The sequence below is a fragment of the Archocentrus centrarchus genome, unplaced genomic scaffold (genome assembly GCF_007364275.1).
Source record: "Archocentrus centrarchus isolate MPI-CPG fArcCen1 unplaced genomic scaffold, fArcCen1 scaffold_45_ctg1, whole genome shotgun sequence".
Classification (NCBI taxonomy): domain Eukaryota; kingdom Metazoa; phylum Chordata; class Actinopteri; order Cichliformes; family Cichlidae; genus Archocentrus; species Archocentrus centrarchus.
In genome coordinates this window covers 21,200-36,245 of record NW_022060271.1, presented here as the reverse complement: position 1 = coordinate 36,245, position 15,046 = coordinate 21,200, and the positions used below count along the sequence as shown (strand labels likewise).

Below are 15,046 nucleotides of genomic sequence, written 5' to 3'. Positions count from 1 at the left end.
CAGGCTCACTTAGCATGCTAGCATTAGCCTCAGACCCAAACAGTGAACTCACACCTGAGTGAGACTCACACAGGACGAGTCAGGTCACAGAGACACACACACACACATTACAATTAATGGCTTTAACACAGTCTGATCAACAGAGAGCAGCACACACACACACACACACACACACACACCTACATCATCACACACACACACACACACACACACACAAACAGGCAGGAGATCACAGCCCAAAATAAGCTTTAATAGTAAAGAGCTGTTATGGATAAATTCATAAGTTTGTAACACAACTGCTACACTAGCACAGAGTTGTGTATGAACTGGAACCATGTGGACCTGGGCTTTATTATGTGGGAGGTGCTGCAAGAACGTGGAACCATGACAGATCCAGGATCAGAGTCACATCTGCCTCCATATCATCATCATCATCATCATCATCATCATCATCATCAGAGATCATCTTCTTCATGAAGGAGAAACATCTGGATGGTGTGACTGAGAAAGCAAAGAGCAGAAACACACATGAAGACAAAGGTGTGTGTTTGTGTCACACTGCAGAGATCTTCTCCCAGCTGAGTGTGTTACCGTGTGTGTGTGAGCAGCAGAAACAGAGCTGACCTTCTCATCCAATCAGAGTGTTTCTCCTGCAGCTCTCAGTGAGTCACATTTAGTGGCTGCAGCCAAACATCATGGCAGACTGCCTACAGTGGATGTGTGAGTGTCAGGAGTGAAGGCGGAGCTTTGTGTGTGTCAGGGTGAGGCTGCAGCCCCGCCTCCAGCTCAGGTGTGAAACTACGAGGAAACCGAAGCTCCTCCTCTTTCCTCGGCAGTGCCGTGCGGCCGGCCGGACTTCATTCCACAGATGAGCTTTAACAAAGTGTGAAGCTGAACTCTGAGCTGTGACGGTCTGAGCAGTGTGAGAGTGTCAGTAGATGATGAGCTGCTGAAGGGCTTTGAAAGAGGACCATGAAGATGTTGGTGGTGTTTGTGATCCTCCTGCACGGTAAGATCACCTTCCTCTCTCTGCTCTCATCAGCAGCTTTGCTTTCATCTCTCTCTCTTTGATGTGTTGAAGTGCAGCAGGAGGAGATTTCATCAAACACTGGATTCTGATTCACATCAAAGTAACAAAGCAGCTCACTCTGAAATCACTGCATTCTTCTTGGAGGCTTTCAGAGGTGCTCATGTTCCACTCAGCTGCTGTGTGTGTGTGTGTGTGTGTGTGTGTGTGTGTGTGTGTGTGTGTGTGTGTGTGTGTGTGTGTGTGTGTGTGTGTGTGTGTGTGTGTTATCACAGCTTTTTAGTCCCATACGATCACCAGGAGGTCCCTCCTCTGTCAAACAGGCTCAGCAGGCTCTGAGCATTCATTGGAATCAGTGACTCACACAGCATGGAGACATCTAGTGGTCGTGGAGAGAAGTGCAGGTAACTGTAGTGCTGTGAGGTCACTGATGGAGCTCTGTGATTGGTGGAGTGAAACCACCCCTTTCTGTGTTACCTGGAAACACACCAACATCAGTGCTGCTCTTCAGCAGTGTGAGGTCACTGAGTCAGAGCTCCTCACAGGCTGAGGATGGTTCGTACAAATGAGATCACATGATTCTTGTGTGGTAAATGTTACAGCAGCTGATCATCTCTGAGCTCTCAGAATAAACTGAGTCAATCAGTCTGATGTTCCTCTGAATGCATCAGGACTGAGGCTGCAGCTCCATCACATCAATACTGGATTTCTTCTGCTGATATCATCTCATAGAAGAAGAACGGAGATCCACATGACAATGACAATAATGATATGATAACTATGATTATAGTGATGGTAAATGGACTAGTTCTTATATAGCGCTTTTCTACTCAGTATGAGCACTCAAAGCGCTTATACAACCTGTTTGCATTCACCCATGCACTCCCATTCATACAAGCACTTCCATTTTTATGAAGCTAAGTGCTTTTAATTACCTAACATTCACTCACATTCATACTCCGACAGAACGGTCGGAGAGCAACTTGGGGTTAAGTATCTTGCCCAAGGATACATTGGCATGTAGCCCGGAGTAGCCAGGATTCGAACCGCTGACCTTCCGATCAGTAGGTGACCTGCTCTACCTACTGAGCTACAGCCACCCCATGATAATGATGATGAGGGCACCTGCTGTAGGAGCTTTGTATCCTCACTGTTAGGCTGCTTTGGGCCTTTTTTACTGAGCAGTTTGAGCCGCTCTTACCTTTCAGACCTTTGCTTCAGCTGTGTCCTACCTGGTGACCTGCCTCCATCTACCCTGGTTGAACCTGAGATCAGAACTGAGGACCAGCTGCAGATGTTCCTGCTCTCAGAGCTGCAGGTTTTTGCATGTTCTGCAGATTAAGGACCAAATGCAGGACTCAGAGCTCAGGCAGAGATGATGGAAACAAACCTGTTCTTAAAGTTGGACAGAAAATCAAAAGTCCAAATTAAACCCACCAGAACATTAAACAGAGGTTCAGATGGTACCTCATGAAGATGGGATACACCAGGGTGGGCTGGGGTTGTTAGTATGACACACTGTAGTCTTCATCACACTAACACACTTCAGCAGCTGCACTGAGACAGACACTTCAGTTTGCTTTGGAGCAGATCTGAGATCAGAGAGAAAAACATCCCTCAGTGTTTGTGCACTGCTGAGGAAAGACATGCAGGACACTCAGGAGAGGATTTCACTGGATCTCCATCACTGCATCTCCATCACTGGATCTCCATCACTGGATCTCCATCACTGGATCTCCATCACTGGATCTCCATCACTGGATCTCCATCACTGGATCTCCATCACTGGATGTCCATCAGCTCCCTGGAAGAAGTCACTGCTGTCTGAGATAAAGTGAGCTCCACAGCCTGAACTCTGAACCTCAGGAGACTTAATGAGAGAGGGAACCTCCCATCAGAGAGCTGTGCATACATACTTCATTAATTATTCATAGGTTAAATTAGCCGGAGCACAGACAGGATGGTCAGCATCTCTGAGCTGTCTCAGTTTTACAGTAAATCATGTGTCACACAGACGCTGCCTCATCAGAGCAGTCAGAGGGTTTTAATCCATTTATCAAAGTCAGAATCATTCTTCTTATTTCCTGTTTCCCCACAGATCAGTGTTGTTTTTGTTAACGATGACGAAATGATTTCATTCGACCCTTTTTTTCATGACGATAACGAGATGATGAGATAAACATGGCTCTGTGATGACTAAAACATGATGAGATGAAACTAGACGAGAAGGTTAAAGGATGTTCGTCAGTCATCCAAAATCCTGACATGTCTGCCTGTTGTTCTTGTAATCTGTCAGTCAAAAGCTAAAACCTATCAGTAACGCTGCTGCGTCCCATCTATTTTTGGCCACGCCCACCACGTCCATTACTTTAATCACTGATGGACCGTGGCTGATGCTGGACGTAGCACGAAGGGGCGTGCCCACCTCGTTAGCAAGCTGTTACTATTATCAGTGCAGATGTGTTACTGTGATATTCTGTTTGTACTTGTTGTGAAACTGCAGTAGGGGCAGGCCCCTCTGAACCATGCTGTTAAACACTGTTGTTGTTTATTTAATTTGGTTTAAAGACCCAATACAATATTGTAAGTATTTACAGTATTCAGGGCTTGTTTTATTCATTTTATGTTCTCATGTTTGTTTCATACTTTGATGAAAGTCCAAAAGATTTCTTTTATTGCTTTGGTTTAGGATGTTTGACTAGTTAAAGATCTCCTGGTGTTGTGTAGTTTCTGTTTTTATATAATATGCAACAACCTGCAGACAAGGTCGGGTTAATCATGTATTCCATCCACTGATAATATGTTGGGCACATATATGTTCACTGTACTTTAGCAGATTGTGAGAAATAAAGCCTCAGTTTCCAAAGTGAGAATCTTTTTGTTTACTGCATTTTTGGAGTAATTGATTCCACTGTTACCACTAATTATTCACATTAATTTGTAAAGACTAAAACTTTCTCCTTTTTTCCACTAAAGCTGACTCAAACTTTTTGGAGTTTCTAAAGACTGAGACTAAGGCTACGTCCACCTGCAGCCTGAAGTGACCCAGATATGTTTCTTTCTGCCCTCATGCGACCTGTATCTGATCTTTTCATGGCAGTCTGAACAACACAGATCCGATCTTTTCAAATGCGACCTGTGTGTGTGCAGCCAGGTCGCATTAATCCGACCTGCACCTCACTGATCCTCGACAAACGTCACTGCTCTGCATCCTGTTACGTGGAAGTGGGAAGGAAAACAAACTGACTTCAGTAAACACTGAGCACGCTCACTACGTGTGACATTATCGCGTCCTCTACTGCGCATACGGGACACTTTTAGGTTCGTTTGTAGTTCACACACAAATCACATACAAGTCGCATTTATTTGGAAATGTGAACGACCAGGAAAAAAAATCATAACTGGGTCACTGCAGAGTGAACGTAGCCTAAAACTAAAATGGTTTTCAAAAACAACAATGCCACAGATTCAAAGTCAGTATCTTCAGCAGTAATTACAGCATCATTACTGAGGACATGATGTCATCATGAACACTGAGACCAAACATGGCAGCAGGTATCAAACCCTTTAATAATTGTGTTATTACACTTCCTGTCAGGTACAGTGTTGTCTCTGGTCTGTTTAAAGGACCAGTTCACTCACAGTGACTGCTTCTGTCACACACTGTGGGCTTAACTTTGACCAGAACACAGAGCAGCAGATAACTAACATGAGACCATAGGAGGGTTTTTATTCTGTCCTCCTTCATGGTTTCAGGTCCAATCAGATCTGAGATCAGAGGCTGTGAATGAGGACAGCAGGTAGCTGTTACAGCTTCACTCTGAAAGCTCTCTGAGTGACCTGATGTTCACGCTCAGTAAACAGCTGCTTCATGTCTCTGTGTCCTCACAGTTTCCCAGCATGCCTTGGCTCTGGAGGTCTATGAGGGGGTGGAGTCTGTCCTGCTGCCCTGCCAGATCTCCTCTGTACCTGCTCTCCCCACTCTGGTGTGGACTCGCCATGATCTCGATCCTCCAACCGTCCACCAGCGTAACCGAGCAGGTGATGCTCTGAGAGACCAAAACCAGCGTTACAGCAGCCGAACATCCATGAAGACCGACTCTCTGCAGACTGGAGACCTCAGCCTCACTCTGAGGAACCCCGTCCTCTCTGACAGCAGCACCTACACCTGCACCATCACAGCATTTGGAAACACACGGACACTGGCACAAGTACAACTGCAGGTCAAAGGTCAGTAACCTGAAACCTGCTGTAGATACAGGTCAGAGATCAGGGCATTTACAGGCTGCTCAGCTTACAGCAGGGACAGAAACAAGTGAAACACCATCAGCTGTGTTGGAGCTGTTTGCTCCACCTGTCAGCACTACAGTAGCATCAGGCTCTGTGTGACCAGCTGCCAACAAACTGACTCAGTGTGACCAACATGAGAGGCCTGAAACACTCTGGATCATCTTTACAGCCACAGCAGAAACAGATACTTCTACTCTATTCTATTCTACTCTGCACACTTTGCTGAGCTCTCTGAGATGAGCTGTGACTCAGAGTTTGTGTATCTGCAGCTTGTTCTCTCAGTTCTCCTGTAGCAGCAACAACAGGAACACATCCAACACCAAGTGAATAATCAGCTGTTTAATAACCAAACACTCACTGATGGAATCTGTTTCAGCTGATCTGCAGTCTCAGGGCATCATGTGACCTACTGCTCACACAGCTGATTCATGTGTCTCTGTGTCCTCTCAGTGTCCCACCAGGTCTTCACTGTGGAGGTGTACGAGGGGGCGGAGTCAGTGCTGCTGCCCTGTCAGATCCCGTTTGTATTCGGACCCACCACAGCGGTGTGGAGCCGCTACGACCTCAACCCTCCAACCGTCCACCGTCAGAGAGAGGAAGAAGTGGAAGGTCAGAACCAGCGTTACAGAGAGAGAACATCCATGAAGACTGACGCTCTGCAGAATGGAGACTTCAGCCTCACTCTGAGGAAACCCCACATCTCTGACAGCAGCAACTACACCTGCACCATCACAGTGAGGGGAGAAGAACCCAGACTGACAGACATTCAGCTGCAGGTCAAAGGTCAGAAACACAGCGAGCTATATTAGTTTTTACCACATTAGTCTAATCTATTTGATTCAGGCTGCCACCTGCCTCAGCTTGTTGGGGGTGAGCTGAAGCAGGAAAAGGGGAGACGGGACAGAACTGAGGCTGGAACGATTCTTTGAGTAACTCGAGTCCAACAATGTTCTTGCAGAACCGTACATTTTTCCTGCTGAGGCCTGGGTTCTCCTGGCTGTCCTGATTACTGCTGTTGCTGTGGGGCTTGGAGTATATTTGTGGAGATTACTCAGGAAAGGTATGTTGTGTGTCTGTGTGTGTCTCACCTCCGTGTTCACACAGTTTCTTACATTCCCACCTGGGAGCGGTCCACTCCAAGCACAGTGAGGTCTGCTGGTCTGAGCAGGTGAAGGTGATGCTGTGCTTCCACATCAGTACTGACAGTGTCTAAAAGAACTGCACTCTCTCCTCTGCCTAATATTAAAGGAAGGTCACTGGGCAGCTTCTGTTCTGTGTAAAGCTCTAAAAGCAGATTAGAAAAAAAGGTCATTTTGTCACATAAAGGTGAGAAAAGTTGGACAGAAACCATTTTTTTTTATTAGAAATGGAAGTTTAGAAAAAGGTCTAAACTTGTTTGGAGCATATTTAAAGCAGATAAAATATCATTACATAAAGAACTTAATAACTGATGAAACTCTGGATCCAACTGTTTGAAGACCTCGTTGAGATATTTAACAGAATCAAGGCTGTGGTTGGTTACAGTCTGGTTTCACTTTGGAAGCTGGCTCATAATTCAACAGCAGTTTCTCTGCAGGAAAGTCAAATTTCTGCCTGATGTCAGTAACTTGGTTTAAAATAAATCTCATAACTCCTGTGGTGCATCAGTGGCGTTACAGTGGGAGATGCAGTATGAAATGAAGTGGAGGTTGGGTGTAGGCTCTCCCAGGAGCCTTCAGTCAGAACTGAAGGAGAGAGGAAGCAAACACCACCCAGTGAGAAATGGGAAACCCTCAACATGGCTGAAGATCAGTTCATATGCATTAATAGATTCATATAAAATCACTGAATAAAACAACAGTAATTATTATTTATGCTTGTGTTTTGGTCCAGGCCTGATCCTGTTCTCTCTTTATTGAGCCTCACAGTATGAAAACATGTTTGGTTTTCATGACCAGCACAAGGAGAAGTAATATAAGGATAAAATGATTTCTTGTAATGATCAGTTAATATGAGCAGACAGATGTGAGGTCTGATTATTCACAGAGAGCTGCAGACCGTCCTCGCTCTTCAGTGCTGCTGTGGTTAATCAGACTGTGAGCTTAGGTGGTTCCTTACTGTAAACTCTGATCATCATGAGCTCATTTCATCTCTTCAAATTGAAGAATATGATAGCTACACAGAGAAGAGTCTCGATCAGCTGTTTGTATCACAGCACAACAATTAAAGACTTTAATTTGTCACGTAAACTTTGCTCATAAATACCTGATGAAAAGCACAAAACACTCCACAGGATCCCTGTTTTCCATTTCCACTAAATTACAAACTTCATCTTCATAATATAAGATTCAATCTGTCATTTTTAGTTTATGTATGATGGTCTGGAGAACTAGAGGAGGGTAACGTGTCCTTCCTAATAGCTTCTCTATCACATCTTCTATGGACTTTTTAAAGCTGGGAAACATGATCTTACTCTGATGTTGAGTCTTTCAGTCAAAGAAAATGTGCTCAGTGCTTTGTTGTCCTCTCAGTCCCACAGGTGGAGGTGGATTTGGGGGTGGAGTCTGTCCAGCTGCCCTCTAGAACCACAGTTCACCTGCCTGAAGACGTCACAGTGGAGTGGACAGACAGAAAAAACAGGAAGGTCCACGTGTATCAGGATGGCTCTGAGCAGCCTGAAGAACAGCACCAGGCTTACAGAGACCGAACGAAGATGAATGAAGACCTGCTGAAAACTGGAGACCTCAGTCTGACCCTGAGACTCCCCACAGAAGAAGACACAGACACCTACACCTGCACCGTCTACAGCAGGGAGGAAGAGGACTCTGATGGAGAAACAAGTGAAGCTCAGAGTCAGAGGTCAGTGCTGCAGAAGCAGGTCATACTCATGATGACAGTGGGCTCTACATCCATCAGTACAGTGTTAGGATGGCTGATGTTATTTTATTATAGATTTAATTTGATGTCAAAGCTTTGAAGAGAACAACTGTAGGACCACATTAATAATCAGTCATAGCTGAGTCACAATAACTATGTGATTCATGTAGAACTATGAAACATGTACTACTTAGAACCACGAGATCTCTGCAGCCTGTTTTCCAAAGCTGTGTTCAGACCTCCACGGCTGACTTTGGGAGACTTGGAAGTTTGTTACATCACAGGTGTCTTCGCCCCTCCAAAAACATCTCCAATATGTACAAAGAGTTCATATTAATGATCAGTCACTGATGATGCTGAAAAATATCAAAGAACTGTGATTTCTGCAGTAATCTTTCTACTTCTAGTACTGCCATCACACTGATTCCCCAGAATGATTCAGTTCAATGAGGCACATGGTGTTTACTGTGACAGATCTGTGTCTGACTGAAACATGAGTATCAGGAACAGAGGGCTTTACTGCACTTTGATTAACAGGTTGCACAGATTTCTCTTAATATTCCAAATCAAACCGTCTCTGAAAGCCTGCGTCTGTCTGTGACTTCATCATCACGTCTTCCTGTGTCTGAAGGTCATCGTGCTCTGAATCTGCAGGATTCAGGAGCTCTGATCAGCAGCTTCTCTGGGTTTGCTCCACACAGATGTTAGATTTGTGTAGCTCAGTGTGCAGCTTCATTTAGAGACTCACATCAATCAGTGAGTTTCATGTTTCAGCAGCTCTCAGTTCACTCAGAGGATGAATACAGTTCATGTGCTCATTACAGATGTTACAAACAGCAGCTGATGAACATCTTTGTCTCTGTTAATAAAATTGGAGCACTTCAAATATATATACAGGTGATGTTCAGAGTGTGGACTGTGTCTCCTGATAGGTCAGAGCTGGATGCTCCTCTGAATGCTCGTCTTGTGTGCAAACAGAGCAGCATCAGCAGGTACAGGAGTCTGTGAGAGTGTCCATGGTAACCGCTTCCTCCTCCTGCCAGCATGTGTGATGTAGAGGAGTCAGAGTGCAGCGTGAAGAAGGTCTGAATCGCTCCTTCAGCACGTTAGCAAAGAAAGCCTCCATGATGGAGAGGAGACGTCAGCTCCTGCCACGGCCGCTTTCATCAAACAGGAAGTTGAACAGGTGGAGGCTCAGCAGCACTTTCACATTAACATCTGTGAGAAATCACTTGGTTGGCTGAATGTCCAAAGTTGAAGCAGCTGTGTTTCTGATCCACCACCTTCATGTTTCCTTCATATTTGAACCCCCCTGTAGATACTGACAGGTAACCATGTCACACAGAGCTCAGCCTTTGAATCCAGCTGTGAGTTTGGATTTCACATTGAATCTACTGTTTTAAATCCAGCTGTAGGCCTGTGTTTGTGAGCTCATTAACAGCAGTTTGTTTAGACCTGCTGCTCCTCACAGGACAGCCACTACAAACATCTGATTGGATAGAATATGATGCATTACTGCACATTCAACACCATAGAAACATGTGCAGCAGTAATATTGCTCCATATCACACTGATGCCAACATGTTTGTGCACAATAACTACTTTGACTTTGGATCCTTTCTCTACAGTTTGGCAGTACTGCAGTTTGTGTGCAGTCAGGTGTTTTCATAGTGTTTTCTTGCTGCTTTGACTAAAGGAACGCTTCTATCAGATTGTTCCAAATGTTCTCACATTGAGCTGTGTGATGAAGCGAGTGTGACACAAACACTCAGACTGTGTTTGTCTGCTTCATCAAGTCCAATCTGCTCCTCACAGACTCAATAAAGTCCTGTCCCACTAACAGCAGCTCCAACAGTCTGTTCACTGCTTTCTTCCTGTCAGTCTTCATCTTTCTGCTGCGTCTCCTCTTCACACTGACCACTTTCTATCTAACAGTGAGCTCCCAGTGAAGCAGCAACATTCAGCCTGTTAGAGGCAACACAAATGTCTCCATCCAAGCTCATGTTGTGCTTTGTTGTCCTCTCAGTCCCCCAGGTGGAGGTGGAGGACGGGGTGGAGTCTGTCCAGCTGCCCTTCACAACCACACTTCACCTGCCTCAAGATGCTAAAGTGGAGTGGGTGGATGATTACAGGAAGGTCCACGTGTATCAGAGCGGCTCTGACCAGCCTGAAGAACAGCACCAGGATTACAGAGACCGAACGAAGATGAATGAAGACCTGCTGAAAACTGGAGACCTCAGTCTGACCCTGAGACTCCCCACAGATGAGGACAACAGGACCTACACCTGCACCGTCTACAGCAGGGAGGGAAACATCCTGCTGAGGAAACAGGTGAAGCTGAGAGTCAGAGGTGAGTGCTGTAGCTGCAGGTCAAAGGTCAGAGGTCATGTTTGTTCTCTCAAAGCTTTTAGTTTGAATCTATTTTCAGTTCCTTCAAATAATCTAAATTCTTTGATGTTTTTCTCTCCAAGCCAAAAATGTGGGCGGAGCAACTGTGCGTTTAAATGAACTAAGAAGACGATTAAAAATGAGTTTCAATGATCATCAATTCCAAATCAAATCCTCTGCAGGATTTTAGTTTGGATCAAATCAATAGTTTTGCTCGTTGAGTCCAAATCAATCTAAATGTAGAAACACCAAGAGTTTGAAAGCTGCTCAGATCATTCAAACACTTTGATCCACTCATTTGGATGGTGTCAAAGGTCAGGGTGGAGCAGCCATCAATCTGAGGCTTTTATTGTGAAGGCCAACAGGAATGAGAGTGAAAATGCTGTTTGCTGATCCAGAGGAGCCCATGGGGTCTTTGTGGCTGGATGCAAAGGTTTGTAGGTGTCCTTCTAAAGAGAAGCAGCTTGAAGCTCCAGAGGAGCTGTCTGCAGAAGAAGACAGGGGAAAGAGGAAGAAGCTGAGGCTGCTGGAGGAAAGACAGGAAAAGGAAATGAGCTTTATTTGCTCCTCACACTCACATATTCCCACTTTAGAGCCAGGAAACAAACTGAGCTGTGGATTGATGTTTGTCTCCATGATTTGGGCCCTGGAATCATTTCTTCATCTCCCACTTTAAGACATATTAATGTGAGCCTCACATGTCCCAGAATGGATGGATTTCTATTTGTAGATTGATATTTGGAGGATTTTCTTTCTCTCTTTCTCTGCTGTCACAGCTCTTTGTGAGATTGTAGCAGCTGTAATGTTTGTGTGCTTAAAGCCAGCAGACTGCACTGACACACACTCTAATGTTAGCTGCTGTGTGACTTTGTGTCTGCAAACATTTCTATTGGACACATTGTTGCCTTTATTATATGGCTGCAGAGAGGAGACAGGAAAGTGGGCAGAGAGTGAGGCTCAGTCACACACAGGAAGTGCTCTGGGCTCATTTGGGCCTTTATTATATGGCCCAATAACGACGCCGTCTCTGGATGGGACGGGATTATCGGGGAAACCGGTGTCCGAGAGCGCGGGGCCGGGAAAAGACAGAGTGTGGGCCTCCTTTATTGTGAAAGTCCTCACCATGGTCACTGATGCTGAACACATGAGCTGGTCTGCAGCAGCTTCTGTTCAGAGTTTCAGCTTCCAATGGGCTCAAAGTGTCCCATTTTCAGCCATTCTTTTCCCCACCACATGCTTCCAGTGTGATATGGATCCTCTGCTGAAGGAATCTGCTTTCTATCCACAACCTGTTGATCCGTCTGTGACTGACAGCAGGAAGGAAGCCCTGCAGGTAGAGAGAAACTGTCTGAGTGGCAGTGTTGCTGCAGTTTACCTGCAGCTGCTGATCAACACAAAGTGTCAGTGTGTTTGTGTTTGGTCCTGATCTGCTGCCAAGTCTGTTTGACACTGCTGGATCTGCAGCTGATAGATCCCAGAGGAGAAAGCCATCAGTCTATTGATCCCACAATCTTCCATCAATAGAATTGATGTGACTGTGATCAGTGGAAACAGTGATTTCCACGTCTCCTTCATGGTGTGACAGTGTCAGAGCTCAATGCACTTGGAGACTTTCCTGTTTTTCTGGCTCCATTCAAAGTGTTGCAGCTCTAATGTCCAGCTGTCATATTAGAAATAGAAGCAGCTCTGATTTTAGTGCTCCAAGAAATCCATCAAGTTCTCAATTCACACATCAACACTTTTCTGCAGCGTTCCTCTCGCCCTTATTTGCAGCTCCACTCTTGTTTTTGCTGGAATCATTATTGATCTCCATGAGCTGTTTCTGCCTGAAGGAGGCGCCACTCCATCGCTTCATTCTGTGCACAACAAGAGTCACATGATGCTGCTCTGGGAGCACCAATCACACTTTGTACAGCTCATGTTGTGTTTGTGTCCTCTCAGTCTGTCAGGTGGAGGTGGAGGAGGGGGCGGAGTCTGTCCAGCTGCCCTTCAGAACCACAGGAAACCTGCCTGGAGGTGTTAGAGTGGAGTGGGGACGCATTGAACCTGAACCTTTACTGAAGGTCCACGTGTATCAGAGCGGCTCTGACCAGCCTCTCAAACAGGACCAGGATTACAGAGACCGAACGAAGATGAATGAAGACCTGCTGAAAACTGGAGACCTCAGTCTGACCCTGAGACTCCCCACAGAGAGAGACAGTGGGAGATACAGCTGTGACGTCTACAGCAGGAACATCTGGATCAGAGTGAAAACAGTGATGCTCAAAGTCAGAGGTTTGTGTGTGTGTGTGTGTGTGTGTGTGTGTGTGTGTCTCTGTGTGTGTGTGTGTGTGTCTCTGTGTGTGTCTCTGTGTCTCTGTGTGTGTGTGTGTGTGTGTGTGTGTGTGTGTGTGTGTGTGTGTGTGTGTGTGTGTGTCTCTGTGTGTGTGTGTCTCTGTGCGTGTGTGTGTGTGTGTCTCTGTGTGTGTCTCTGTGTCTCTGTGTGTGTGTGTGTGTGTGTGTGTGTGTGTGTGTGTGTCTCTGTGTGTGTGTGTCTCTGTGCGTGTGTGTGTGTGTGTGTCTGTGTGTGTACTCGTTTTTCCTCATTCGTGGGGACTTTGGCCTGACTCTATACATACACATGGGGACCTGTTGGCCGGTGGGGACCACATTTTAGGTCCCCACGGCACAACCCCATTTTCAAGCAGAAAATAGTGTGTAGATATGCCCCATGCAATTTTCTAGAAAGTCCCCATGAACGTCATTTCAAGACAAAATTTGTGTGAAGTGTATAGGCATGCGCTCCTTGTGGTCACACACGAGTACTGCAGTCCCCATTAGGTTGGTGTGCGGGAAGTGTGCGTAACTGCCTGCTCACTCTCTAGCGCCCTTCTGACCTATTGGTCAGAAAGGGTATTGCAATTTAATGGTCAAATTAAACTTTAACTTTTATAATTAACTTTTTACCTTTATTTCTTACAGTCTGGGGTTAATACAGTATTTTTCATTTAGCTTATTTTATTTTTATTTAAATTGAATATTTACTTTTTTATTTTAACAAAATTATTGTAAAGGCTTATTGTTATTCAAATGTTTATTATTATGATTCTCCTCTGAAAATAAGCACTAATTTGGGGGGCTAAACATAATTGAAAACTCACTAAACTTGTCCCAAAACTGATGGAATTGAAAGTGGGTGTCGCCAAATGGCTTTACAGCACCCCCTAACATGAGCAAGGCCAACTGGTAAGTCATACAGAGCTGAAATTTGGTATGTAGGTAGAATGCACTGAAACAATTAAAAAAAAGTTTCTTGGAAGTATGCACTAACCCCAACAGGAAGTCAGCCTTTTTGGGTCAAAGGGCTTTCTTTAAGCTATTTTGACTTTTCTTAAATGTTAAACTTTAATGAACTCCTCCTAGGGATTTTGAGCTTCAAAGTTGGTCAATACGTTCTTAAGACATTAGATAGTAATAGCTATCAAAACAATGAACTTTCGTGCAAGTTAAAGGGGCGTGGCCAGGTCTCAAAATTGACGTACACGCCACAAATTTCGAAACACTATAACTTTCATAAAGAAAGACTGATTTACACCAATCTTGGTATGAGTCATCTATGTGGGATCCCCAACGATACTATGTGGTCATATGCTGACATTATCAAAGACCTGCTCCCTCAGAACAGGAAGTCTATTTTTTTTTTCCTGGAATGCTCCATCTCATCCCCTTGACCTAATCAAGATGATCCTGAGTCAGAAGACAGATAACAAGTTGGTCTCACTTGCTTTAAAGCACAAAAAGTTTTCACTAGAGGGCTTGGCCGTGGTGGCGTGGCGAAGTCAGATGTCATGCCATTGCAATACGTTTGGCTCTAAATTCCACATATTTCACTATCACCATGCTGTGACAATATGTTATGAGACAGATAACCTGTAAAAAGATCAATCTCCTCCACCTCCTCCCTGAGACACAGATTATCTGTCTCCTACCTTACTGTCATGAAATAGTGACAATTTCAATAAATATGTAGAAAAATATTGTTTTTATGAAAGTTATATACTGCAGCTTTACGCGGCTCACCAAAACAAAATTTCACATAAACAAAAATCTAATTTCAGAGCTGACAGACTGCGTTTCTGCTTAGTAGGCATTGTCAGTCAAAAATATATCATGCCTGGTCCCCCAAAATTTTTGGCCATTGTTAATGGCCATCAAACAACACATCAAAGACAGCTAACCCAACTGAGATCTCATAGTTGCCTTTAATATCCTCCTTGATTGAAGAAATTATCTATAAAAGTGAACTGAGCTGTGACTGACACCACATGAAGCACTTCATATTTACATCAATCAACAGGCTCTTATGAATATTTCAATAACATATGCTTAACATAATTGCACAAATTAGTATTACATCTTGCTCAACTTCCCTTATCTTCTTCCAGTGGTTTTCTCCACAAGCTCTTAAAGGTGATTGGTGATTGTGACGCAGAGAAGACCATGAGC

At 44.6% G+C, this 15,046-nt stretch overlaps 1 protein-coding gene across 1 annotated transcript in view; it reads left to right on the top strand.

The window, feature by feature from the left end:
- LOC115777201 (uncharacterized) overlaps positions 1 to 13,533 on the top strand; it is a 202,009-nt gene extending 188,476 nt beyond the window's left edge. Inside the window, exons 9-11 of the mRNA XM_030725035.1 lie at positions 10,200 to 10,523; positions 12,503 to 12,835; positions 13,523 to 13,533. Of these exons, the coding sequence (XP_030580895.1) occupies positions 10,200 to 10,523; positions 12,503 to 12,835; positions 13,523 to 13,533 (668 nt within the window). The remainder of the gene's footprint in view (positions 1 to 10,199; positions 10,524 to 12,502; positions 12,836 to 13,522) is intronic.
- Positions 13,534 to 15,046: the final 1,513 nt, after the last annotated feature.